Source organism: Cheilinus undulatus, linkage group 5 (assembly GCF_018320785.1).
Source record: "Cheilinus undulatus linkage group 5, ASM1832078v1, whole genome shotgun sequence".
NCBI classification, from domain to species: domain Eukaryota; kingdom Metazoa; phylum Chordata; class Actinopteri; order Labriformes; family Labridae; genus Cheilinus; species Cheilinus undulatus.
In genome coordinates this window covers 11336185-11361998 of record NC_054869.1, presented here as the reverse complement: position 1 = coordinate 11361998, position 25814 = coordinate 11336185, and the positions used below count along the sequence as shown (strand labels likewise).

The 25814-nt window shown below is 40.2% G+C and overlaps 1 protein-coding gene across 1 annotated transcript; it reads right to left on the bottom strand.

The window, feature by feature from the left end:
- Positions 1-677: 677 nt before the first annotated feature.
- rflna (refilin A) lies at positions 678-19138 on the bottom strand. Its single transcript, XM_041788024.1, has 4 exons — positions 18893-19138; positions 18410-18772; positions 7319-7428; positions 678-5328 (listed from the first exon to the last, which is right to left on the bottom strand). Exons 2-4 carry the CDS (start codon positions 18626-18628, stop codon positions 4995-4997), a joined length of 663 nt encoding a protein of 220 aa, XP_041643958.1. The 5' UTR covers positions 18629-18772; positions 18893-19138; the 3' UTR covers positions 678-4994.
- Positions 19139-25814: the final 6676 nt, after the last annotated feature.

Sequence of the window (25814 nt, the reverse complement as noted above, 5' to 3'; positions counted from 1 at the left end):
TTGTCTTTGCTCGGTATTCAACTGAATGCGTGCATTTCTGTTTAAATCCACTTTTTTTTTTTTTCATTTACCAATTGTTAATAAATCCCAGTCCAAATCTTTAGAGGATCTCATACACATGCAGCGATATAGATCCAAACACTTCATTTTTCTTAGTTCCTGGGATAGTTCCTGGGTTATTCTTGACTGATTTCTTGTTTCTCGACATGCTTATGTCATTTTTTTGAGGTTTTAATGCTTCATTTGAGTAGCTTTCTTGGTGTCTCAATAAATTCATTCACTTTTAGGGTAAAGTCAGAGTTTTTATTGTGATGGAAACAACATAAAGATGAGGTATGTCATCTCAGGGTTTCCATAGGCTGTAAAATTGTGTTCCTTTTCTTTAAACAGGACAGAGGAGATCTTAATAGAAACAGTTTGGTCTGACTTGTTCTCTGTAAACTGATCAGGTGTTTTCACTAGTTTTTCCAGATCCCTGAGAGCGCCTCCACCACTGTATTTTCATAAAACCAAACTTGGCTTAGGGTTGAATAACAGGAACAGTCTCGATGTCTGGAGAACTTCCTTTCCCCCCTTTTTGAGGCTTAAGACTAAACTTCAGCTCAGGAGGAAAACAAAATGTCCTGTTATCAAAATACAGCAACAAATGCACTCAATGAAACAGAAATAGGGTTTGGGAATTCTTTTTTTTATTCAGTGAGGATATACATCTTTTTAAATTATTTCCTTAGATCAGAACAGGAGCAATGATTGACGTACAAAAATATAAAGAGAATTATGAAGTGCCTCGATGCCACATATACAACAGGAAAATATCTTACAGTTATAAAATCAAGTGTTCAGAAACACCAAAGTATCTCACATAAAACCAACAACATATTAAACACCCACCAGGCTTCTTTCATCCCTTTATAACATCTCACAGACCATCAACACATAACAGAACTCCATCAGCTCACCACAATCACAACTTCTTTGGTATGAAGCCATCTTTAGAATAGTTTCCTCATCTTTAAATTCCCTTTCAAAAGAGCAGATTTGACTTTTCCTGTTTTTTGCTCTTTGATTATTCACTTACTGTTCCCTCTTTAAAACGTAGCACCAGCTAACAGCACTGATTCATCATCTCAGCTTTGTGCCCTCTAAGTCTCTCCTACCTTCACTCTGAACCGCTGGGTTTAAACAATAGAATATCAACAACGCAACTCAAGACTTTAACTATAAGTCGGGAAAACATCTGCAATGAAATAAATCTCAGATCTAAGACAGTTTGAGGTAAAAGTCCAAAGTTTCAGTATTTACCATGATCATTAGTCTTTTATCTTGTGTGTATATCTACACAGTAACGGTCACTTTATTAGGTGTTCAACTGCACATTAACGCAAATATATAATCAGCCAATCACCAAAATTGGGGAAAAGAAGATTGGAAAAAAAAATTGCCTGGTCTAATGAGACTCGATTTTTCTGCGGCCTGCCAGACCACCAACAACTATGGCACACTCAAAGTCACATAAATCATCTTTTTTCAGCATTTTAACACCAGCAGATTGACTTTACTATGCCTGCTTGAATTGGTTCCTGCCATTCAAAATGCATTATCAGTAGCTGAACAGGTATACCTAATAAAGTGACCATCGGTGAGTAACACATATATGTATATCATGTATCCCCAGCCTCTTCACTGGGGTCAAATGTACAAGACCTGCTCTGCTGTACTGTAAATTCTTCTGTAGTTCATCTTTAATTGTCTGTCAAAGGTCAGACATTGTCCCTAATAAAGAGGCCAGTGAGTGCATAAGACAGAAACTACAAAAACTCCTTAAAATGCTCAATAAAAATCTATTTTACATTTTCAGCAGGGAACTCAGGTTTCTCTGCTTCCATTTTTTGCAAGTCACTGATTTATTTATTCAAAAACTGCCAGATATTGGTACCCGAAAACAGCGTAAAATGGTTGCACCAGCTATTTGTAATTTCAAACAAAATGTTAAGTAAATGAGATTTAGTAATTCTGCCTGAAGCCCTTAATTAGTCCCTGTAAAAAAACTGGTAGCATTTGATATGATTGGCTAACTGTTAGCAAGACAGAACTAAATGACAAGCTAATGCTAACAAGGCTTTTAAACATTTTAGACTGAAATAGCAAATAAGTAGCATGATGTCTTGAAACGTTAAAATAAAGAGATATTTGACTAAATGTCACAACATGCTTCAAATGATTAAAGTCTTGAATACCAAACTACCAAGCCATGCTAGGTTAGCTTATTTGGATATCTTATGAATGCTAACAGTGTAAAGCCCCAAAGTCTCCATGTACATGCTGTCCAACTAAACAAAGTTTAAGGTAATCGATCAGTCTTGCAAAGCTCCAATCTACAGCATATGTGCCCGACCCAAAAACAGTTTAGCTGTACTGTGAGCTGATAGCAATGGCTGCCACTGGTGTAGCAATTAGCTTAGATGTAGCTATAGTATATGTTTTTACAGAATAGGTTTTTTTCCACATCTCCCAAAAGGCTTCTGCATAAGTTTTAGTCACTGACAGCCTCCATAATATTTGAACACAGTGCTAGCCTGTACAACTCAGGTTAGCACTGGAGCTGCTCATGCCTACAACCTCATTTTGTCTTGTTGCTCTGATTGGCCCATAATGAATAACAGACAGATTGTTTGTCCAATCACCTTCCGAGAAGTTTTTGAAAAAGTCCTGCCCTTTCCTAATGCTTTTTATGGGAGTTTTCCCAGATGAATGTGAACTATATCCATGCAATGGATCTACAAAACAGTCTCTATGGTGTGTAAGGCTATAACAATGACCAATGGTAAAGTTTAGCGTTTTGTTTGTTTTCTTACATTCCTATTCGTGTAGGAAATGAGGTTGAATTTGGATGCTACAATGACTTCAACCCTTGTGTTTTTCTTAATGGTTTTCAATGTAGAGTTTTTTCCTGGCAAAAATGTTTTTGTCACAGTCCTTTGGCTCACGTACTTCATGCAGGAACTTTAACAATGGATTTACAAATAGCTGGTGCAATGTAATCCAAAACAGCCCCAACCTTTTAAAAGCCCACTCATAGCGCCAAACCATCCAGATAACTGTGGTTGAAAATAGTTTTGCGTTCCCACATCTCATTGTGGATACGAGTAAGGGTCATTGCAACAGCAACAAAGAGATGTTAAAAATTAAACTGTCTTTCCTGGTTCTGTTGTGTTTTAAAAAACTGGAACAAAAGTAGGTTAAAAACTGACAGAAACAGAAACCAACAAAGCAATGACTGTCATCCTTAAAAGCTCATATTTTCAATATTCCTGCAGATGATGTGGTCCATCACAACCACAGCCCAAATAAAGCAGATTCACTGAATTTAAAATCTTAATAAATAATGACTCTGATATTTCCCCCCTATGTTAATCGTTGCTCTGCACGTCTTCAGCTGCTAGAGGCCATGAAATAGAAAGATCGTAACCCAAGTGTCTTCAACAAAGTGTTAAAATTGGGGGTGGCATTCAAACTGAGTTTATCTAACCTAGTATGATTTTTAATGTTAGTGAGAAACATGTAAAGGAGCATGGAGCGTCTGACTGTCAGATTGGGTGATCACAGAGCCGTTTTAATTCTTGTCATGACTTGACCAACAGACACGACAGACTGCGTGCTACACGGCAATCACAGCCGATGTGATGACATGGGGAGGAAGACAAACACTGAATTAACTGAGCTATACTGTATTTGTTTGTCTATACAAAGTTTTTGATATTAGCTTGATGCAAATGCTCAATGCTAATGCTATTTCTCACAACATTTCTCTTTTTCAGTCTGTCATGGTTGTTCCTCTGTGATGGATCATATAAAAGCAGCAAGCACTAACTTCATTAGTACTCTTTCACTTTGGTTAGGCTAGGGTTAGCACAGGTTTTTCACAAATTGGTCAACTTCACAAATCATCATACGGCAGAAAAATCAAACATACTAGACTCCCACATATGGCATTGATTGTCATTCACTACATCGGTTAAAATGACTGATTTTCAGGGCTGATAGACCCTAGGACAACCAGACTGGGCTATAATCGTGCTTAAAATATGTCGGCGGACTTTGGCGAAAAGTGACCAGAAAAGACCTTTGAAAACCAGAAAGGCCCATCCCAAAGCCACTATTTGGATTGTCCCATTAGGGCTACTGTTAAAAGATGGAAGTCAAAATAACAGGCTATGTTTGTCAAGACTACTTCCAAGTGATTCTACACAAATGAAAAACTACTTGTAAAAATGAAAACCCATTTAACTGAACAATCTCTGAACATTACATACTCAAAAGTTAAGATTTGAAACCACATCTTTAAAGGCTTAAATACACCCTGTTCTCAATTATTTCACTTGATTTGATCTTTTTTTTAACCTTTTAATTAAACACCAGCCCTCTTCCTGGAGACTACTCTGCCCATGTAAATTAAATGTATGTTTCAGGCTTTTTAAATGCCTGATTAAAGAGTTGTTCCAAAAAATAACTATCTTTGGTCCAATTTTTCCAAACGCAGCACTGAAATAACCCCCCCTGCAATGTCAAGTCCACTGAAAGGACAGTTGATATTCAGAAAACAAGTGCAATAAAGCCACTTTAGAAAGCTTTGCATTGGTGTGACTCATCTTAAATCCACAACACATATTTTGACGTCCTCTACATAAAAAACACTAACCCTATCTATTTCCACTCTCAATCTCCAACCTGAAGGAGAACAAAGGCCACCAATTTGTCAGCTCTTATGTTAAATAAGACATTAACTATTGAAACAGCCAGAGGACCACCTCCCCCTTTTTAAAGACTGCATCAGAAGAGAGTCTAAATACACTCAGGTGAAGAATCACTGAAGGGGTCCCAGAGTTTCCACCATTAGAAGAGAACAGGGCTCCAGGTGTGAAGTATTTCCCTTTTCATTCAGGCCTTCAAAGTTCCTTGTCCTCCAAAACAAAACAAACCAAAGACCAGGAAGTCTACAGGTCCTCGGTGTAGATGATGCAGGGACTTGTGTCCTCGCTCGACTCCAGTTGCACCGTGGAGACGAACCAGCGGCGGGACCCTGTGGCGTTGTAGTTGAGTGTGGTGCGATAAGTGTTCTTGGCGTGTTTTGGGTAGATGATGGTAGTGCTCCGGTAGCTGATTGGTTTCTGCCGTGGCTCCAGGTACACCTGAGACTTGTAGCTCCTCCAGGTGCAGTCTTGCACAGCCACCACTGTCTCACTGAAGGAGGTTGCAGTGGGAACAGGGGCACAGTAGACCTGGTCCTGGTAGTGCTTGTCGGAGTCATACTTGACCTCAGAGTTACACCTGGAAAGAAGAAGATGAAAAAACCTCAGCAGATATTTCCCAGTCGTGACACCACTTACTTGTGGGATCCTGCAATGCTCCATTCTGGGCCCAGTCATCAGCCTTTTCAAAAACACAACATTCCTTTATATTTCCTTGCTGATGATATCCAGATCTGTCTTTGAAATTCAATATATAGACTGAATGAAGTCAATGCTTTGGTTTCCATTACTACACTTTTTTACTACACTTTTTTCACAGGATGGTATTGTTAGCACCACATTTAGTCCTCAAACTGGAGGACCAGTGCGCTGGCTGTTGTATGGCTCATAACCAAGACCAATCTGACCTGACCTACTAGGGGTTTTAGCCCCCCAGACCCTGAACTATCTGAAAGATGTCCATTTGTGGATGGATTTAAATTTTCAAAATCCCATTAAGAATAAGTCTGGGACTGTCTGAGATAGAAGAAATTCATAGTTGTTGATAGTCATAATGACCCCTTTAAGGAGAGGCCAGCTGGAGTGCAGCAAGCTAGGCTATACCTCTCTGTAGACACTGTCATTTACTCCACATAGTTTAGCTTCTAAGAAATGCTTAGGGAAATGGACACAGTCCACAATCCCCTCACACGTATTCAGACCCCCCTCACGTTTTTAAATTGTGTTATGTTGCAGCCTGTGCTTAGAGTCATTGTCATGTTAGAAGGTGAATCTTCAGCCCACTCTGAGATCCTGAGTGCTGCAGAAAAGGTTTTCATAAGGGATATCTCAGTACTTTGCTGCATTCAGCTTAACCTCAACCCTGACCAGTCTCATAGCTCCTGCTGCTGAAAAACACCCCCACAGCATGATGCTGCCACCACCATGCCTCACTGTTGAGTTGGTACTGGGCAGGTGATGAGCAGTGCTTGGTTTCCTCCAGACATAACAATTAGGACTGAGGCCAAACAGGTCAATCTTGGTTTCATTAGATCAGAGAATTCTGTTTTTCAGTCTGACAGTCCTTTAGGAGCTTTTTTGCAAACTCTAAGCAGGCTTTCATGTGTTTTGCACTGAGGAGAAGCTTCCCTCTAGCTACTCTGCCATAAAGCCCAGGCTGCTGGAGGGCTGCAGTGATGGTTGTTCTTCTGGAACTTTTTCCCATTTCTGAATCTCAGTCAGAGTGACCATCAGGTTCTTGGTCATCTCTCTTTCTAAGGCCCTTCCCCCTGATTGTTCAGATTGGCCAGGTGGTCAGCTCTTGGAAGAGTCCTGGTTGTGTCAAACTCCTTCCAGTTGAGATTTATGGAGATCACTGTGCTCTTGGGAACCTTCAGTGCAGCAGACATTTTTTGTAGCCTTCCTCAGAGCTGTGCCTTGCAACAATCCTGTTTCTGAGCTCTGCAGGCCATTCATTTGACCTCATTGTTTGGTTTTTACCCTGATATTATTGTCAGCTGTGAGGCCTTCTATAGAGAGGTGTGTGCCTTTCCAAATCATGTCCAATCAGTTTGATTTACCACAGGTGGACTACAATCAATGTGAAGAAACAACTCAGCAACGATCAAGAGAAATGGGAGTCACCTGAGGTGAATTTCAAGCGCTGTTGCAAAGGGTTTGAATACTTATGTCATTGTGATATTTCAGACTTTTTAAATTTCTCATGAATTTGCTAAAATTTCCAAAATTCTGTTCACTTTTTCATCATGGGGTACGGATGGTAGATTGATGAGATGAAAAAAAAAAATCAGCTGTAGCATCAGCCTGCATCAGAACAAAACTGAAAAAATGAAAGGGGTCCGACTACTTGTATATAGCTGCTCTTATTCTTTTATCAACCGTCCTGACTGTCTTGGTTGTACAGCATTATGGTCACCATGAACTGTTTCTGAATGTGGTGTATACATAAGCCTGATTTGACTCAAGAAAACTTTGTTGATCACTAGGGGGCAGTGTTGACAAGATGATTCAGCTCAAAACAAGCCTCAGCTTATTTAAACACTTCATTATTTGTTGCCGAGTTCCCTTACTTGATCTCCTGCTCTGGTTTGGGGTTGACCTCGATGCTTTCTCCAAAGAACACGGGGTGCATACGAGTCTTTGGGTCCGTCCCCGTGGAGTTCAGCAGCAGGTAGGGCAGCTGTGTGAAAAGAGAAACACAAGAGTCATTATCTCACAGAACCCTCCATGAACTGCTGAACTGTTTGTAATCAGCCTGCCAACGTGTCCATTCAAGGAATTCCAGTAAAAGAAGGGAAAAAATGCCAGCGTGTTAGGGGGTTTCAGCAACACAAATGAAAAACACATCGCTCCTCACCACTCCAGGAAAACACACTCCTTGCTTCACCTCTAATGAGAACTCGTACAGCTATTACCACAACAATAATGAGGAAAAACACACAGCAGTGGGAGAAACACCTCCATTAGAACCCTGATTATTTCACAGTGTGGTAAATATTTATGAGTGACAAATATATTTGATTTAATACTGAGAAGAAATAGCAGTTAAATACACATCAACCAAAAGTTCCTCACAGAAGCTTTATCACTGCTTTTATGCAGCTCATAAACTTTGTTACTTTAGTTTTCTTAGCACAAAGACGACAAAGTCTTGGAAAATCTGAAATCTTGAAATCATTTTGATAGTGACACATTTATATGTTTATTGTATTTTTAACAACTTTAACATTTTTTGTAATTATACTGTTGATGAAACATGGGTTGCTGCAGAACTAAAAGGTTCCTGGGCTCCTCTGCAGGACAGGGACTTTACTGTGTAGTGTTTGTATGTTCGCTCTCTGTTAAGTTAACTTTGCAAAGCAGATTGATTGGCCAGATTCCATGTCTGTCATCAGGTAAATCTATCTTGCACAACTCCAGTCTCAAACAATTGTGCTGGGTCTGAAAACGGACCTGGCCAATCAGCGTCATTTGAGGTGAATGAGGCAGAAGCTATGGGCGGGGTTTAGTTGTACTGGGAGACAGTAGCAGTGGCTACGTCTGGTGTAGCTGCGCTAAAAGCTTCTCTTGGCTGAGAGGATGTTTTTGCATTTTTGCTGACTGGCCTTGGCATGAGTTTTATCAACAAACGAGCACCACTGGTCATAAACTGCTGTCTGTCGAGCTCTGGTTACAACTGGAGCTGTGCACGCCTGACAACCTCAGTTTGTCTTGATTGGCCCATCATGAATGTGACAGAAAGTTCGTCCAATCATCTTCAGATTTTTTTTTAAAGCCCTGCTCTTTCCAAACATTTTGTATGGCAGGTTTCCCAGATGAATGTGAAATATATCCACACAATGAATATGAAAAAGTCTAACTGGCATGTCAGGTTAAGTGTGAACATGATTGTGAACCAATGTCTGTCTCTAAATGTTAGCGCTGTGATGGACTGGGAATCTTTCATTCCCAGTGACAACTGGGAATGGCTCCAAAATGATAAGCCATATAGATGATTGATAGATGGAGAGACTATACAGAAACACAGACAACATAACCATAACCTGCGCAGAACAGTGACTCATCATGTCTACAGCTCTGTCTGGTTGAAAAACTCCTTTGATTTGACAAATGAATGAAATGTGGAGAAATATTTAAGTTTTTGCTCAGCTTTCTCATAACTTTTTACGAGGTCTCATGGAAACAAGTCATGCAGAACACCACAGACACAAACAGTGCCTTTGTCATATTTCTTTATATAAATGCAAGTTTTAGCCCATACTGTTTAAAGAATCGAACACGCATGTTGCATTTACTCCTTATCTAATCTCACCGTGACCACAGCTACACCTGCTTTACCTGTTAGAGTTTTTCACACACAGCTTTTCAAACACACAGAGGCTCAGAGAACAAATAAATGTATGTGGTTCATTATTCTTTCAATATTCACTTCATATGACTTCTACTTTCTAGAGAGTTTTTAGTTTATAGGAGACCAGTTTATTGGCAGCCCAATTCTCCTCTTCAGACATTTAACATTTTCAATCCATTGCTTTAATATTTTTAAAACATTTAAAAGAAAAACCTTTTCTAAGAGGTCTTACCTCTCATGCTGCACTGCTGTAGTAACCAAAAAGAGGTCTGATTGCTTTATTTGATGGTACATTGCTCGATTATTGGAATATTATCATTTTTTGGCTGCCGATTTAACCAATCCAATATGGGTATTTATTCAGAGGAACTGTAAGGAGGTCAAACTTTTTAAAAAGAATGCATCCAAGTTTTTATTAAAACAATATTTTAATTTTCCTCTTAAAATTAAAAAGTGTCATGGTTAACACGTTGGAGCTCCCTGCTGCAGATAAAATGCACGTCAGGCGGAAATCAGATCACTATTGACTGATTTACTCAATTACTACTTTTATAAAGTGATATGTTGACTGTATTGGATTAACAGTAGTATGTGGCAGGTCTGCCCACAGAATGACCAAGTGAACAGACAAACACACAAATGATTTGTTGATATCAATGTGTGTTTAGGATCAGTAGCATTGGTGGTAGTCTCATAGCTAATATTTACCACCTTTTGTGCTAAAAATCATTTTTTGGTTCAAAGTTCCCTAGACAGTTTTGTGCAGATCATGGCCCGGCTATAAAGTATGACTTTACCAGCCAAATGCTTTAGTTTGATTGGCCCCATGCTGTTAACACTTTTAAAAGAGGCTTGTTTCATTTTAAGTAACTGGAGTTCGAACAGGCTAAAATTTATTGAAGCAACAAATGTGTTTTTCTGTTGTTTTGTTAAAAAAGGTGAGTATTTACATTAAAAATATTTCACATATTTCACCCTGCAATCAGGGCTTTTCTCTGACTAAAGATGAGTGACCTTGCAGACTGGAAGTGTGTCTGGGGTTCTGCACAGCACCGCGCAGCCCTGAGCAGCTTAAGACCCAAGATGACAGGAGAACTATGAGCTCACGCTGGAATAGTATGTAAACACTGAATGTTGTTGCCTTCCTGGTGTAGATTGGCTGTTCATTTTTGCAGGATTCCATAATTTTATTGCTTCTGCCATGGGTGATGTTTAAAGGTTTATGTTTTCTACTAGCAATGAGAGGTTTCATATCAAATTCTGTTGTTTGTCATCTCCTCATCAGTCGTGCAGTAGTAGCTTTTTGACCTATTGACCTCCTGATGACCTTTTGCTTGTGCTACAGGAGGAAATGTGATGTTGATATAGTAAAGGTTTATGACCAGGAATCAGTGCAATGTATTATATACATTTTTTTTGTGTTTTGAAGCTGAGCTGATACTTTTCTCATGTTTCCAATTGTTTTGCTCTATCTGCTCTTCGTAGGTTGATTCGGTTTGGAAGCGGCCAGTGCTGAAAATAGACCTGGCGTGTATCTCCAGCAAAGTGTATGAAGTGGCGCTTCTGGGACACACTGGAGACAGAGTGGAGTGCTGTCAGTGGAATAGCAGAGATTTACTAGAGAGGGAGTGATTTGCTCCATGGCCTGCTTCAAGAGTGTATCGTGGCACAGGTGGAGTATGGGGAAATTGTCGGTAATTTTACAACTGATCGATTTTGGCTGACCTCGATGGGCCCCTTATACAGCTAGGCCCCTGAAAGTTCTCCTTTTACCCACCTTATGGGCAGCCCTGGTATGTAGTAGTAGTGTTAGATTAATATGTTATATGTAGGTGTACAAAGAGATGCTCTAGATTTCGAGAAAATATAAATAGTAGATCCAACTGTAGTTTAAATCAAAAAGGCTATAGGGATAAAACTCTAGCAATGCAATCATTTGATATCACTTCCCAGGATGCACTGCACAATATTGGCAGCCTGCATGTGAATCTTTTTCCTTTAATTTCTCAAAATATAGAAAGCTTATGTGTTTTTTGTACAACATACATAATGGGAATCGGTGTGATAAATGGATTTGAGCTTAAATTATGTTTTTTTAGTCGTTTGACGACTCAAAGCACTTTTTCACTTCACAATAACACATTAATGGTTAGGGTTTCTATGTAAAGTATCCATAAGTATTAGCTAATCCTATTCATACACATTCACACACCAGTGACACAACAGTCAGAGCAATTAGGGGTTAAATGTCTTGCCCAAGGACACATCGACATTTGACTAAAGGAGTTGGGGATTGAACCCCAACCTCCCGGTTGAAAGATGACCGTCTCTACCTACTGAGTCACAGCTGCCCCATTTATACTACATATAAGCCACTATTATCAGTCCAGGAAGGTTAACATGTTTTCTAATGCAGGGTTCTGTTTTTATTCCAGCATGTAGCCTTTGAGTGTCCACTGTGGCGCCACTAACGGGGCTGCACCAATCAGACTCATAGATCCTGTCCTACACTGTAAACCTTGGTTTTTGCATGTGTGTTTCTGCACACTGACCACTCTCCATGGCTTCGGCCCCTCTCACATTTCACACAGGAGGCTGTCACATGCTGTGGTTTGGCCTCAGTTGAGCGCACATGCCACTACAGGGGACGGGCGAGAACAGGCCAAGGGCACGGCGGCTCGTCTTACCTACAGCCTGATCATCGGCACACACTATCTGCACATGGAGCTGAACTTTCACAGCTGTTAGTTTCACCAAACAGGACTGGAAACACCTCATCTGCAGGCTATTTCTTTGCTGCTGCTTCTTCTCCATGACCTGGAAAAAACTGTTCTTGGATGATGCTGTTTGTCCTTCTCATGCAGCAGAGGCATGGAGATCATCCCTGGTATTTCTGCACGGTGTTCTGGCAACTTCTGCAATGCAAACACTCACAAATTGCAGGCAGGTCACCTCCGAGCGGTGGATACCTCCCTGGAAGCACAAATTCTACCCAGGAGAAAAGGGTCTGCTGCTGAGAAAGCCAGAGAGCCTACCGCCAACACAAACACAACTCCTCCAACTGCTTCAACTGAATTTACATCTTGAATGTCCTGAGTTTGCAAGGGCATTTATGCTGCAGCATGGATATCCCACTGTGAGGCATGTTTAGAAAAAGTTATGACGTCTATCCTAATGTCTAATCCACTGACACTTGACCGTTGAACAGGACATGTACACGACCTTATAAAGCCTTGAAACACCCAGGATTTAACGGCCATGCTTATATTTTTAAGCACCATGTTGTTATTCAATAACATGTTAAGATGAGTATTAGATCAATTATCCTGCATCTGCATAAATTTGACCCATGTTTGAAAACAGACAGAGCGTCTGAGCATTTATCCAGGTTTAATTTAGAAGTGAGAGGTCATCAAACACTTATGCAATGTCCTGCAGTCGCTCTAACAAGCCCCCCCCCGCACCCCTGAAATAGACCTGAGGATTGTTCTAAGGTGGCATACAAAAACAACACATAAATAGATATGCAAAGACAAAAAAATCACGCACATGTGTATGCTCTCATCCTGCACACAGACATGTACCCAAACAACCCCCAGGAAACCTTGAAAAAACAATATCTGATGGAAAGTTTGAGTCTTTCCTCGCACACAGGCGGGATTAGAAGCACAAACCTCGATCAGATCTGATCTTTAAAAGGGAAACCACAAACAGGGCAGTCCTACTAATCTGAACCTCCAGAGGATTAGAGGACTTCTCCCTCTCTCTTTCTGTCTCCGGCCTCAGCGCACCAAATGTCACGCAACTCCCAGGATGCAGCGCTGCATTTCTGAGGTCTTCTTCAGACACTTTAAAAGCCACCCCAACCTGTGCAGACTTGTTCTTAAGGCTTTGAAACTGGGAGTGACCTGGAAATTATTTTCACTCAAATCAGACTCGTTATGTCATGTGCCACACAAATCACTGCAGGATAAGAGAGGTAGAGAGCGGGAAATTATCAGCAATTACCATCAGTTTCCATGGAAAATACTCCATTATGTACAGTATTATGTGAAAGCTGCAGAGCTACAAGTAGTAACAAGGCCGCCTACAGGGAGGGAAAAAGGGCAAACTTTCTGGGACCCAGCACCATGGAGGTCAGCAAAATCATGGTCTGTTGTAAGATGGAGCTATAATAACCATACTTTATTTTTAATCCCATTTATAGCCATTATTATTAAAGCAACAAATACATGTTTTAATTGTTGCTATAATGTAAAATGCAGACTGTTTATAATACCATTCAGTACCCATAATACCCCTTTTGCCATAGATGGGTCCTTTGAATTAAACTATTAGGCCTATCTCTACTTCATAGCTAAGATAATAATCGCAGAAGTGGTGAAAGGGAGACAAAATTTGATTAAATGTGGTGAAAATGGGATGAAAAGTGGTGCTTATAAATAATAAGGAATACTGGAACCCAATAACAACTTGTTCACACACTTATTAGCTCCAAACTAGCCCCAATGCTTTTGATCCAAAACACATGCACTGATGTTTACAGGAAAGGCCCATTACTGGGCTTTTCAGGGGCCCAGACAATTGTGTGGGACAGCACACATTCCTGTTCTTCTAATACCAATATGGAAGGCAGCAAAACCCTAGAGAAGAGCAGGCATCAGTGACAACAGAAGGAAATGGATTAAGTCAAAGGCAGAACAAAGGAGGAGCTGGGGTGGAGGAAGGTTGCAAGAATAGCTTGCAGAGAGAGCGGCAAAACATGGCCGGGCACGTGCAGTTTAAATAAGGCAGCATGAGAGCGATTAGCAAATAGTCGGCTTAGCGCAAATCAGCTGGCTGTCAGCTGATGAAGGCCTGTGTGAGATCAGCTGATCTTAATTGTGGCCTGAACTAACGCTATATGCTCGATTTCTTGACAACAAAACAGATGCAGCAACTTTACCAGACATTTTTGCATCAAAAGTGTTTGCTGGAAATCAAAAGGACCATGATGCAACGCTGAGTTTTGATTTAAGATTGCTGTCATTTTAAATATTGTCAATGATTCCCCTGGAGATTTCCAGTAAGACTCAGTTTGGAGTGTTCTTATGAAAATCTGTTTGTAGCCCTAGCAGTTCACCCTACCCCTTGACACCTTACCTCTAGATAGAAATGCACAAAATATAAAGTTAAGACTGAGTGGTAGGGTCAAGGGGCATATTTGAAATGAGCCTTAGTATTTAATGAGTCCATCTTTCTGCAACAACAAATATATGTATGCATTTTCAACCTTACATTGCAGTATTAGTCATTCCACAAGACAAAACTTCACAGATGCTTAAAGAAAGAATTTAAGAAATATAAAAGCTATCAGCCAGTTTAAACACAAAACAATGGCAGTTCATTAAAACAACATAATAATGGTTGACCACTCGTGGTTTTTTTTTTTTCTTTTTAGCTTCTACATGTTTCAGCTTTAAAGCTCCTGTGAGGAGTTTGGCTCGTATTGACTTTGGCACACGCTTTTGAGAAAGATGAACTTCTCTTCGCTTCAAGTTTTGTCTGTTACATGTCCAACACTGTGCATATGTTTTAGGCACGCAGGCCGCAGGTACCAAAACCTAGGGCTGGAGAGGGTGGGGGTGTCGACGCACGTGTGTCGCTTGGCATCTCTTTTGTCCAGGCCATTTCATCCCTAGTAATATACCCGGGGACCACAGGTGGTTTTCAGGGCCCGGGGACATTCACAGCATGACCAGGGGCTTATGGCAACACTACTACCAGCCTGGACAGACCCCTAGGCCACGCTTACTCACCACATCCACCCCTTACTCCCTCTCTAAAGGTGTGGATTCTGTTATGTTCACAACAGATTATTTCCCCATGCCCCCGGTTAATATGCAAAGACATCCAGAGCATACCTGGGGTTGTGTCAATACTCCTTCGTGCCCAATGGCACTCCCAGGCAGGGAGTTGAGTCCCCCACATTGAAAATCACTGACCTACCCCACTGCAACAGTTAGAGTCATTGCAACCAAAAATATAGCAACAGTTAATCCCTATGCAGATGATCTATTTGTTTTTGTAAACCATGAAGAGGTCATTATTCTTTTCAGACAGTTAAAACCTGTTAAAACTCCCAACAGGAGCTTCATGTGACTGAGGACAGAGAGTTGACTGAGTCATGGCTAATATTCTAACTATCGTGAGCAACCACAATGAGCAATGATGTTTCTACTACATATCCACAGCCATGCAGAGCTGAACATGATTCAGTCCTGTAAGATCCTGGCTTCTAATGTGGATGAACTCATGTACTCTTGTGTTCGAGCTTTAGATCAATAAACTTTAAGGTGTCTCTCTACGTCCTGCAGCTTGATTTCAGCTCTTTTTTCATAAGTGCCTTAGTCGTCATTGTTTGCACGTTGATGGAGACACATGGGCACCATCAGGCAGCAGAGCTCAAACTACAAATAAACATCAGTACAGGCTAGGTCACTCGGCTAGACACCTCGGGACTGTTAAACATCTGTACTGGAGTTAAAAACGAGATTAATGGGGCGAGAGTCACTATCATAAATTTGGAGTTCACATGAATAAGATCCCGGTAGTTCCAGAGTGTTTGAGACCCTCCAAGTGGGCGTAACTTAACAGGAGTTACAAAATGAGGAGATACGAAACAAACATCTACAGCCCTGCTGCATGACCCTGACTTTCTTTAAGAATAATGTTGAGATTTCAAGATAGATTTAGATATTTTGAAATTAGATATTAGGTAAGACAATATTATTTACACTGTAAATTTGACACTGTAAGACTGAACAGTTGAAGGACGTTAAAAATTGAGTTGTGTCAACTTAAAAATCCAAAACAGCTATTTCAGCTCTATTTCTCTGAGTTGACAGAGCACATTTTAGTTTTAAGTGAACAGAATCACTTTAAGTATTTCTTTTTTCATTGTATTCAAATCATTTGACGACCATCCCTTGACTTTTTTCCAGTATGCCTCTAGGCATTAGACACTTTATCACCCTGAGAGAAGTTAGCCAATCAGTGAGCGGCATCCTGCCTGTGGGGAGCAACTTCATGACAGCATGGTGTGCTGAACATAAATGGAAGAGGACTTCCTGGGTGGCCTAAATGTGCAGAATTTAATTGCAGTTGATGATAAATATTTAGATGTAAGAAAAATACTAAAACATGTTGTCTTGTCAGCATTAATCTTACATCTAAATCATTGTTTTATAAGAATGAAAAATATCATATTTGGATTTAATGTATATTGGTGTCCTTTGCTGTGAAACATGTATTGTGGCTGAATAAATGCAGGTTTGTGCTCATGTGTAGACGATTGATTGGTTCTGTATTTCATTGTCGTTGTTCACCTGCCCAGGGACTACAGATGGAAGTTAGCTAGCAAGCTAAATCTGGTGCAAAGCATCTTTTCTCCTTTTGAGGTTAATGTTATTCAGTACATGGTCCCTTAACTTAATAAACTAAAATGAATGTTTAAATGAGTTGGATTTAACCACATCTTTAAGTGTAGGGAAGTTTGCACAACTAAGTTAAACTCAACAAAGTTAAATCTGAGGCACAAAAGTCCTCATGATTAAGTCTTGCCCCATGTTGGCGTGCGCTTTGGTTCAGGTCTGGCCTGCAGCTCCTTTACTGCATGTCTCTCCATTTAAAGAATTGCTTCAACTTGTTACAAGCAACTGAATCAAGTTTGCTCAACTTCAGTAAAAAAAAAAAAAAAAAAAAAAAAAGTCACACGTCAAGTGAACTTTATTTAACTTGTTAGTATGAGTTGAATAAACTCAAACCAGTTCTTGTATCCATTTGAAGCAATTTTTAGAGCAGGTCCACAATTTTCTCTTTTCTGTGCACAAGCAAGTCTTCTCTAACTGAGTGGGCAACTTCACGCATGGTGCAAAAGTGTCTAATGCCCAAAGGCAATCTGGGAAAACTCTTCAGATTAAGGGATGATTATCAAATGATTTAAGGACAATGAAAAAAGATTGATTGATTGATTGAGCACTGTTTATTCAAGACTGAAACTTGTTCAGTCATCTTAGAGAAATAGATCTGTGATAGATATTTTGGATTTTTAAAGAATTTTGGCAACCTAGATGGGAATATTGTCAATGTCTGTTTGCTGAATTTGACATCTTTGACAATAAAAACCTTAAAAATTGCCCAATATTGGATGTGTAGGACTCCAGTTTTGATGCCCTGATATCAAACATGAAAGTTTATCACTGTGGCATTGTGACTATCATTCCTTATTTCTTAAAAGAAAAAAAAAATCAAGATGTATATCAACATATATCAGCATTCAGCAAAGAAATAACGTCATTAGATTTTTGGTCCACATCCCCAGCCCTACTTTTATTACATTTCTACACCCGTCCATGATCTCTTCTGTTTTCTCCTTTGGGGTTGTCTGGGGTTGGAGCCAGTCCTAGCTGCACAAAACCTCTTTTCATGATAAAATATTTAGAAGTTTTGGGAAATTACACACACGCCCTTTGTGGCAGGTTTGCAAACGGACAGTTATTCGCTGTGCTAAAGGAGCAGAGAAGTACAGCTCGAATAAACAAGCTCTAATCTAATTTCTTCACATTCATTTAAAGGGTTTTCTTCGAGGGACAAGTGAGCCACAGGCAGCAGAGGGGCCTGCTGCTGCTGCTGTCTTATTTTAGGTTTTATGAAGCTCTGTGCTGATTATAACTCCTCTGCCGTCTGAAATGACACAGCATCATCCATTACTATTAACATATCCCACTAGTCATGCTCCTACCTGTGTTCAGATTGATGTTTTACCATTAACTGTTCAAACTTGGCTTGATTAGGCCCAGTGTGAAGCCTGCAGCCAGGCCCTGGAATCCTGGCATAGACCCCTGGGAGTCCCTGGACCCCAGCTTTAAATCCAGCTGGGTCCAATCAACCCACTGACCTCTGTGACAACATGTGGTTTGTGCTCAGCTGATTCACCAGTAATTTTTTTTATTATTAGGGGTCTGTGGCATCTTTAGCACAAGTGTAACATCTGAGGTCTGCAGCTGAGGAATTTAGTGCAGAGAGAGAGAGAGAGAGAGAGCTTCCAGATGTTGTGTGAGTGGGTTTGAAGTAAAATCTGCTTCTTGCAAAACACTGAACTGCTCTCAGATTTTCAGTTTCCCTCTCAGCAGCGTCATTATTTGACTCTTTTATCCTTTAATTCCTTGTGTCAAAGAAGTGAGAGAAGGTGAAGTTAAAACAGAACCACTGCTCACAGATCACCCAATTGATTCAAATCATAAAATAAGTCCAGCCGTGTTTTTCTTACCAGTTTGCCCTCTCTGCTTTCCTTTTTATAAAATCCATGATGGCTTTCGACAGGCGTCGTGCAGCTGCCGGAGCGCGACTCGATCAGACCCGGGGACAGGGAGCAGAAGGGCGGACTGGGACTTGGGGGCAGACCCGAATCAGGACTGTCGAGCAGCCCTTCTCGGTTCTTTCCTTTCAGGCTATCATCCATCGCTTGTAAATGTAGGTGCCCCACCATCTCTGGGACGGCTCAATGCAGTAAAAAAAACAGCCCGGACGAAGACGCACTGACAAGTCTGTCTCTCCTGAAGCGCGTCGAGCAGCTGCTGCGCGCTCCTCCGTGGAAAGGAAACGATCCTGCGGGGGACTTTCCGTATGACTTCTGCAGAAAAGAAAAGTCAAACACACAGGAAATATGCGTTAGATTATTGTCTTTTCACTGTGGAGAGAACTCAACACAGCAAAAGGATTGTAATCTTTATTTCTCCAAACTTGTCCCTACCTGCGCGTCGTGACCGTATCCAAGTTTAAAACCGGAAAATATTCCAATCAGGCACAAAAATAAGAAAGCAAAATAATAAATTCCAAACTCGACACCACTCCAGAGTGATTGAAGAGCTATTCTAAATCAAAAGTTCATGAAAACCTCTGTTCAAGTGGCGCAAAAACAAAAGTCCTCCGTGCGTCTGGCACCGATCTGGAGAGAGCTCCTCTCTGCTCTGCTCCGCTCTGACTGTGTGTCAGTGTGTTTGTGAGTGTGTGTCTCTGTGTGTGCGCTCTCCAGTGGAGAGATCCCTCTTAATGATCCTGCCAGGCTTTTTCTTTTTTCTTTTTCTTTTTTTTTTTTTTTTTTTTTGCACCTGGATCCAGTCCAGCCCTCATGATCTGGATCACTTCCATGTACGACCAGCAGCGGCGTGCACGTCCTCCTCCTCCTCTCTGCTGTACAGGGCAGAGCTGCACAGTGTTTCTGAAGCACCCTGCTGAGGAGCCTTTGAGCAAAATACCCCGGACCTTCCCTGAGGGAGCTGCTAAGATCAGCAGAAGCCCTCACATAGAGATTAGCAATGAGCATGGAAGAAAATGCTGTCAGTGTAACTGTAAGTGCAACTCCAAACACAATGCAAATTATTAGTAGCAATAAAATATTAAAGCATCATAACGGTTCTTTTTCCTGCAGTGATTCATTAATAACTAGGTCAAAATTGCAATTTCAGCTGAAATTGCTTGGAGAGGCTGAGGGGCTGAATTGCGGAAGAACTGCTGAAAATAGCCAAAAGCACCAAAATAGCATGAAAATAGCATAAAATGGCATAAAAGTAGCTTAAAATGGTATTCAATAGCTCAAAAAAGGATAAAAATAGCTAAAAGTAGCCTAACAAAAGCTGAAAATAGCATAAAAATAGCTGATTTTGGCCTTAAAGTAGCTGAAAATCACATTCAGTGGCTGAAGAAGCATAGAAATAGCTGCAAATAGCATAAATAGCCCTTTAAAAAAATGATAAAAGTTAGAAATGAGAAAAGTCATAGCAGTTGAATGATGAAGAAACTGAATTTTTTAAAGTTTAAACAGTGTCGATACGGCAAAGTTTGAAGGAGGAGATAGCTGGCACAGAAGAATAATAATAAACAAAATGGCTGACGCGAATATCAGTAGTGTGGATGCCCAGGGTCCCCACTAATAATGAATGTTTTTGGTGGTAAATCTATTAACAATTAGCAGTTAGTTCATCATCAGTTCCTGATAACAGATTATTATTTTACTCCATAGGTCACTTAAATAAAGTTTTATTGTTTTGAAATGTTTAAAAACCCACTGACAGATGATAAGAGTGACCAAAAGCACCAATTCATGGGAAAAATATGGAGATATGAGGTTTTGACCAAATGCCAGCAATATGCAAAAAAAGTTCAAGAAACATCAAATCATTTTACCAAATAGAAATATTTAATGACCTCATCCCCACCTCCACCAAAGAAAAGATCTACAAAACAAACAAACAAACAAAAAAACCCAGAAAATATTTGAGACAACCCCTAAAAGCAAAAGCAATTCATGTTGATATTTATTAACCCTGAGATCTGAACTTTTTGTCTTAAAAAGCTTGTACAACATCAGCACTGTGGTGCACAGTCAAGCTCTAAACATCCTTTTTTAGGACAACGTAAGCTTTAAGAATATGTGTGCTGCAGTAATGTCCCTTGAATTTTTGGACTATAAATACAAGTGAATAAAACAATCAGAAATTAAAGCTCTAAGTTTTTAATGTTTTAAAAACAGTGTTTTTGCAAAAAAAAAAAAAAAAAAAAAAAAAAAAAAAATGGCTCTCCCATCTCTTTGGGACTTGAGAATTAAAAATAATAATTCTGTGACAAAAAGGTTCAAGATATTCACATTAAATAAAAAGTCCTCACGCTTTTGGGACTTTGAGTCGTTATTTAAGGTGCAGTGACTCTCCTTCTTGTGTTTATTTCTCTCTGTTATGAGTCATTCAGGCTCTCTTCTTCAGTTTTCAAGTCTGCACACATGCGTTGTTCAGCAAAGCATGGAATGATGACAGAACAGCCAGTCGCAATGCATTCTGGGATGTAAACAGACAGTATATAAGGCTTACCGGCTTACTTCAGGAATGATTGAAAAACGTATTATTAATGGAGAAAAGACGTCCAATGTCGGCGTTACTGGTGTGGATTTAAACTTCAATGACCCCCGGAAGTCAGCTAAGTTCCAGGCTTGCTAGAAAACATTCTGTAAGAGCTATGAAGGCGTGAAAAGAGTTATGGGACTGGCCCAATGGAGGGCTTTCAGAGGAAAAAAACAACTAGGTGCCTACGATTTACAGTTCAGGTTATTCAACTGTGAATAACATGTATCTCCTTTTGTCATATATGATAACGCCATCCTCAGTGTTAAAAAATATGCGATATGAAATTAATCATAACTTTGACTAAACAACACAGAAGAAGACAAAAAATGCATTTTGTGAAGGCTGAAGATGTGACCTTTAACGGGTCAGATTTTGGAGGTTGCAGGTCAAGGTCATGGGCCTCATGTTCATCCCTCACTTTCTTGCACAGTCTAGTAAATACAGCATCTTTAGAACACTTTGACAGATCTTCATCAAACTTTGCATAAATATTCACTTTAACCAAATGATCGACTGACAAGAATTTGGAGGTTATAGGTCAGAGGTCAAGATCAGTGGGCCTACTGTTCATCCCTTAGTTTCCAGGTTGCCCATTCTTGTTATTGAATCTATCCAATGCTTTGAGGGATTTTCTTGCAATTTTGTGCAATTGTTGCTCCTGACTCAAGGATGACATTATTGAATTTTAAAGCTCATAGGTCAAAAGTGAAGGTTATGAGGCAAATGCAATGCAATATCTCAAAAAACTTAGGTGATTTTTTAAACTTCCAATTTCCCATTAAGACTCAGGGATTAACTGATAAGATTTAGGAGGTTAAAGGTCAATGCTCAAGGTCATCTGAATCCCTTGCTTGTAAATGAAATATATCATTAATGCTTCAGGGGATTTTCTTTTGTCTTTGCATAGATGCTCACTTTCCCTCAAGGTTGAATTGATTAGATTTTAACGGGCAAAAGTTAAAGGTCAAGGTCATTAGGCCTCATGGTCAGCCCTTACCGTTAAGATCTGTACCACAGAAAACAACACAGCCCTTCTTTTTGACCCACCACTGTGTTTTCAGTTCTATTAGTCTTGACTTTATTCCTATCTTAAGAAATAAAAGTATAGCCTCAAACATTGTAAATTTATCCACAATCAAGTACGATCAGAGAGGTTATACATCCATGTAACTGTGTATTCTCTCTTGTGTGAGAAAGCCCCAGATGTTTCTCCTGCTTTGGTCTAAGCCTTTTTAAATCATTAATCAGCAGCCTTTGTAGATGCATTTGTTTTGTGTAGAAAGTAATTTATCATTTGCAGGATTATTAAAGGATTCAAACAGCTTCTTTCATAAAGCCTGTCAGTGGATCTGTCTCTGTTACCATCCTGCCTGGTGTATTTCAGGACTGGGTGGAGATGGGTGGGAACGCTACACATCCACAAGAACTAAACCAGTGTGTGTCAGGCAAACACACAAAGACACACATTAACACACACTGAGCAGACGTGAGCGAGCAGACAGCGGTCGTCACAGCAGGCAGAGGAGAAAGAATTGACTCCTTGTTGATGTTCCTTTCATATAAAGTCTCCTCTCTGTGCTCATGCTGTTAGTCTTACAAGCAGCAGCTCTGCCAAAAACAGGAGAAATCAGAGCATAAACAAGAGCGAGTCTGAGGTAGATGATTGTATCGTTGATGGTCCACCAGCTCCCCTTGGTGATTGCCGGGAAATCATGCGTGCTGTTTTTGTTTTTTTTTCCGATTCTCATAAAAACTCTAAGATAACTCTGTGTTCACTTTGTTGTCTGGAAGATACTCCTAATTGCACGCCTGTTAAGCTTGTGCAGCTGTAATCCTGTTTGCTGAGAAATGTTTTCCCTCCCCCTCCTACATTGTTTTGAAGCCGCAGCAGGAAGTCGTGGAGCGTAGTGTGAGTTTTACTGCCATTCCTTCTGTCAGGTGCGTTTTTGTGTCATCGTTTTAAAGAGGCCGTCATGTCGATCCTCAGGCAATCAAGGGATTAGAGTTCAGGTCTGGTTCAGATTAGCCTTAAAAAAGTGGGACACAGATGAGGATTGTGCTTGTGTGAGCAGAAATGTTGATGAGAAAAGTGGCTCTGAAAATAACCAAAGTGATGACACTGGATTTTTTATTGTAGCTTATTTCACACCAGGGTTGTTTGCTCTGGTACTGACTCTACTGAATGAAGAGTAGACATGATTAAAAGTTGATTGACTAACTGGCAAATAAACAACCAGGATAAGATTTAAGGTAGGGGTGGGGATCACTAGTGGCCCCACGATACGATATTATCACGATACTTGGGCCACCCCTAGTTTAAGGGCGTTTCACATTAGGCAAATTCTATCTTACCATGCTAGAGCACACTTGGGTACGTACACGGTCTGATTCAGAGGGCAAGTCTTTGCAAGTCTGCAAAGACGAGGATAAAATGGGCAGAAATGCTGCATGGATACAAGGATTTTTGAGAAGACAAGACATTTAAGGATTGCCTTTACAACTTTACTGATGAGTACCCTGTGCTCCAGCATGATTTCTCTCACATCTGTGCTCAAGTCCACATGAATAGTGCCTTAAACCACCTCTTTCAGCAACTCGGATACTAACCTGAGTGCTCAGGGCTGGGTTTAGTCATTTGGTGGCTCCAGGCAAAGAGCAATACAAGGCCCGTCTCCATTTGGCTAAAATTAATCATAGTGAGTGAACTATATTACATAACTTCTCTTTCAAATCATAATGCCAGAGAACTACAGGACATGCCAGAATCTGTGATATAAATACTCATATACCCAACAGTACTTGCTATTCACCTCTTACCCAAAAATTCCTGATACTCCGCCAGCGTTGCTTTGTGGCTTGCCCCGGCTGATGACTTGTGTTCATGCCTTCCGGGTGTGTTTCTAGAGTGGTGCACAGCAGAGCCCGAAACAGCTGAGGAGGAAAGTTACAAGATCATGGGTGAACTACAAGTTTACGAGGAAATAGCATGTAGATAACAGGTTACTTTGCCTCTCTGAAGATGATTTGCTGGATTTGCTTGATTCGCTTTTTTTTTTTTTTTTTTTTTACTATTCTGTGTATTTTTTTGCTTCTTCTGTGGGTGGGTATGTATGGAAGTTAATAGGTTGATGTTTTCTAAAAAGGATGTGTGGCTTCACACAACATTCTGTCATTTACCACCTTAAAAATCGTTTTTTTCTCTTCCTTAGCAGCATGTTATCCTTTGGACCCTCGGACCAACTGATGGCATGCGGCTTGTTAACCTCACATGCCAGAAAGACTGTCTGATATCTCCATTGCATAGATATTTTACACATTCATCTGGAAACGCTCCCATAGGAAAGGGCAGGCCTTTTCAAAAAATTCTCAGGAGGGGATTGGTCAAATGTTCTGCTTGTCACATTCATGACAGGCCAGACAAAATAAGGTGGAATGCATGTGCAGCAGTGAGCTGGACAGGAAAACACTGCTGCCAAGAGGAGTTTATAGTATGGCTCTTTCTCTTTCTCTAATAAAGAAATGCGGTCAAGTCTGATTAAGTCGCCACTTTTCTACAGCTACATCAAAGCTAATGGTTATAAGCTTGCAATACAATTCAACCCCCTGTAACGACTGAAAACTTATAATGAAGCAGGTTGGCAGAACAGCACAAATATCTTTTTTTATCATGAAAAGCTTTCAATACTGTTCTTTTAATAGAGAAATGCATCTGAGCTAACTGACACTCTAAGTGGCAGCCATTGCTATCGGCTCACAGTACAACAAAACCCCACCCATAGCTACCACCTCGCGCCTCGTTCTCCTCATATGACACTGGGTGGTCTTAAACAGTGCCGATCCCATTGGTTTTGCAAGGTTTAGTGGCTTGTGCCACAGGATGAGATGTGATGTTGATTTGGGAGTGCCTTGTATTTTGAAGTTGACCAGTTGCATTGTACATTCTTGTTCCTGTTTGGGTTGATCTGCTATTTGGGAGCTGGCGTATCTCATCAGTGGCCTCAGATGGAAATAGGCCTGATATGTACCTTGAGGGGAGTGGTGCTTCTGTGCAGTAGACTGACCAGAGTGTGTGCTTTGGAATTGCAAAGTGAGCAAAGAAATTGAGTGATTTTTCTCTGGTGTGTGCCAAGCATGCGGATTGTGAGTAGATTATATATAAAGATTATAAATTTTAATCACAATTAATCTCAGAATTTCTGTAGTTAATTGTGATTAATTGCACCCTTTTTATTGCATTCAAAAATTTTGCTATTTTGAATTTTAAACCATTGTCGTGCCATTTTGGATCTTTCTACTGTCTTAAACTAAGGGTTATTGGCTTTGTTTGGGTCCAAACCTACTTTTTGAGGTAGATTGAAGATTTAAACATAGACTTAATCACAGAAAAGGCTCTTGCTATGGATTGAAAATGAATGAAGAGATCATTATAAAGGTGCATATGACTTATGACTTGTCCAGTGAGCTGAGTTTTTTAAAGTGAAATAAGAAATTAAAAGGAACCCTGCAGGATCAGACTAATTCATCATGTTGGATAGGTATTTGTATCTCTTGTAAGTAATTTGAACTAAAAAAACTACCCAGATATCCTAGATATCTGCATTTTGAGTAAATTTGAGTTTATAAACTCACCAGTGATGTCACTTAGCCATATCACTCCACGCCATTCAGTAACTGGTTTTTCAGACTGGCAGTATGTTTTGCTGCTTGCAGCTGTTGCTGCCATAACAGCTTTCATACCAGACATGAATTTGCTGCATGCTGGCTTTGTCTCCCTGC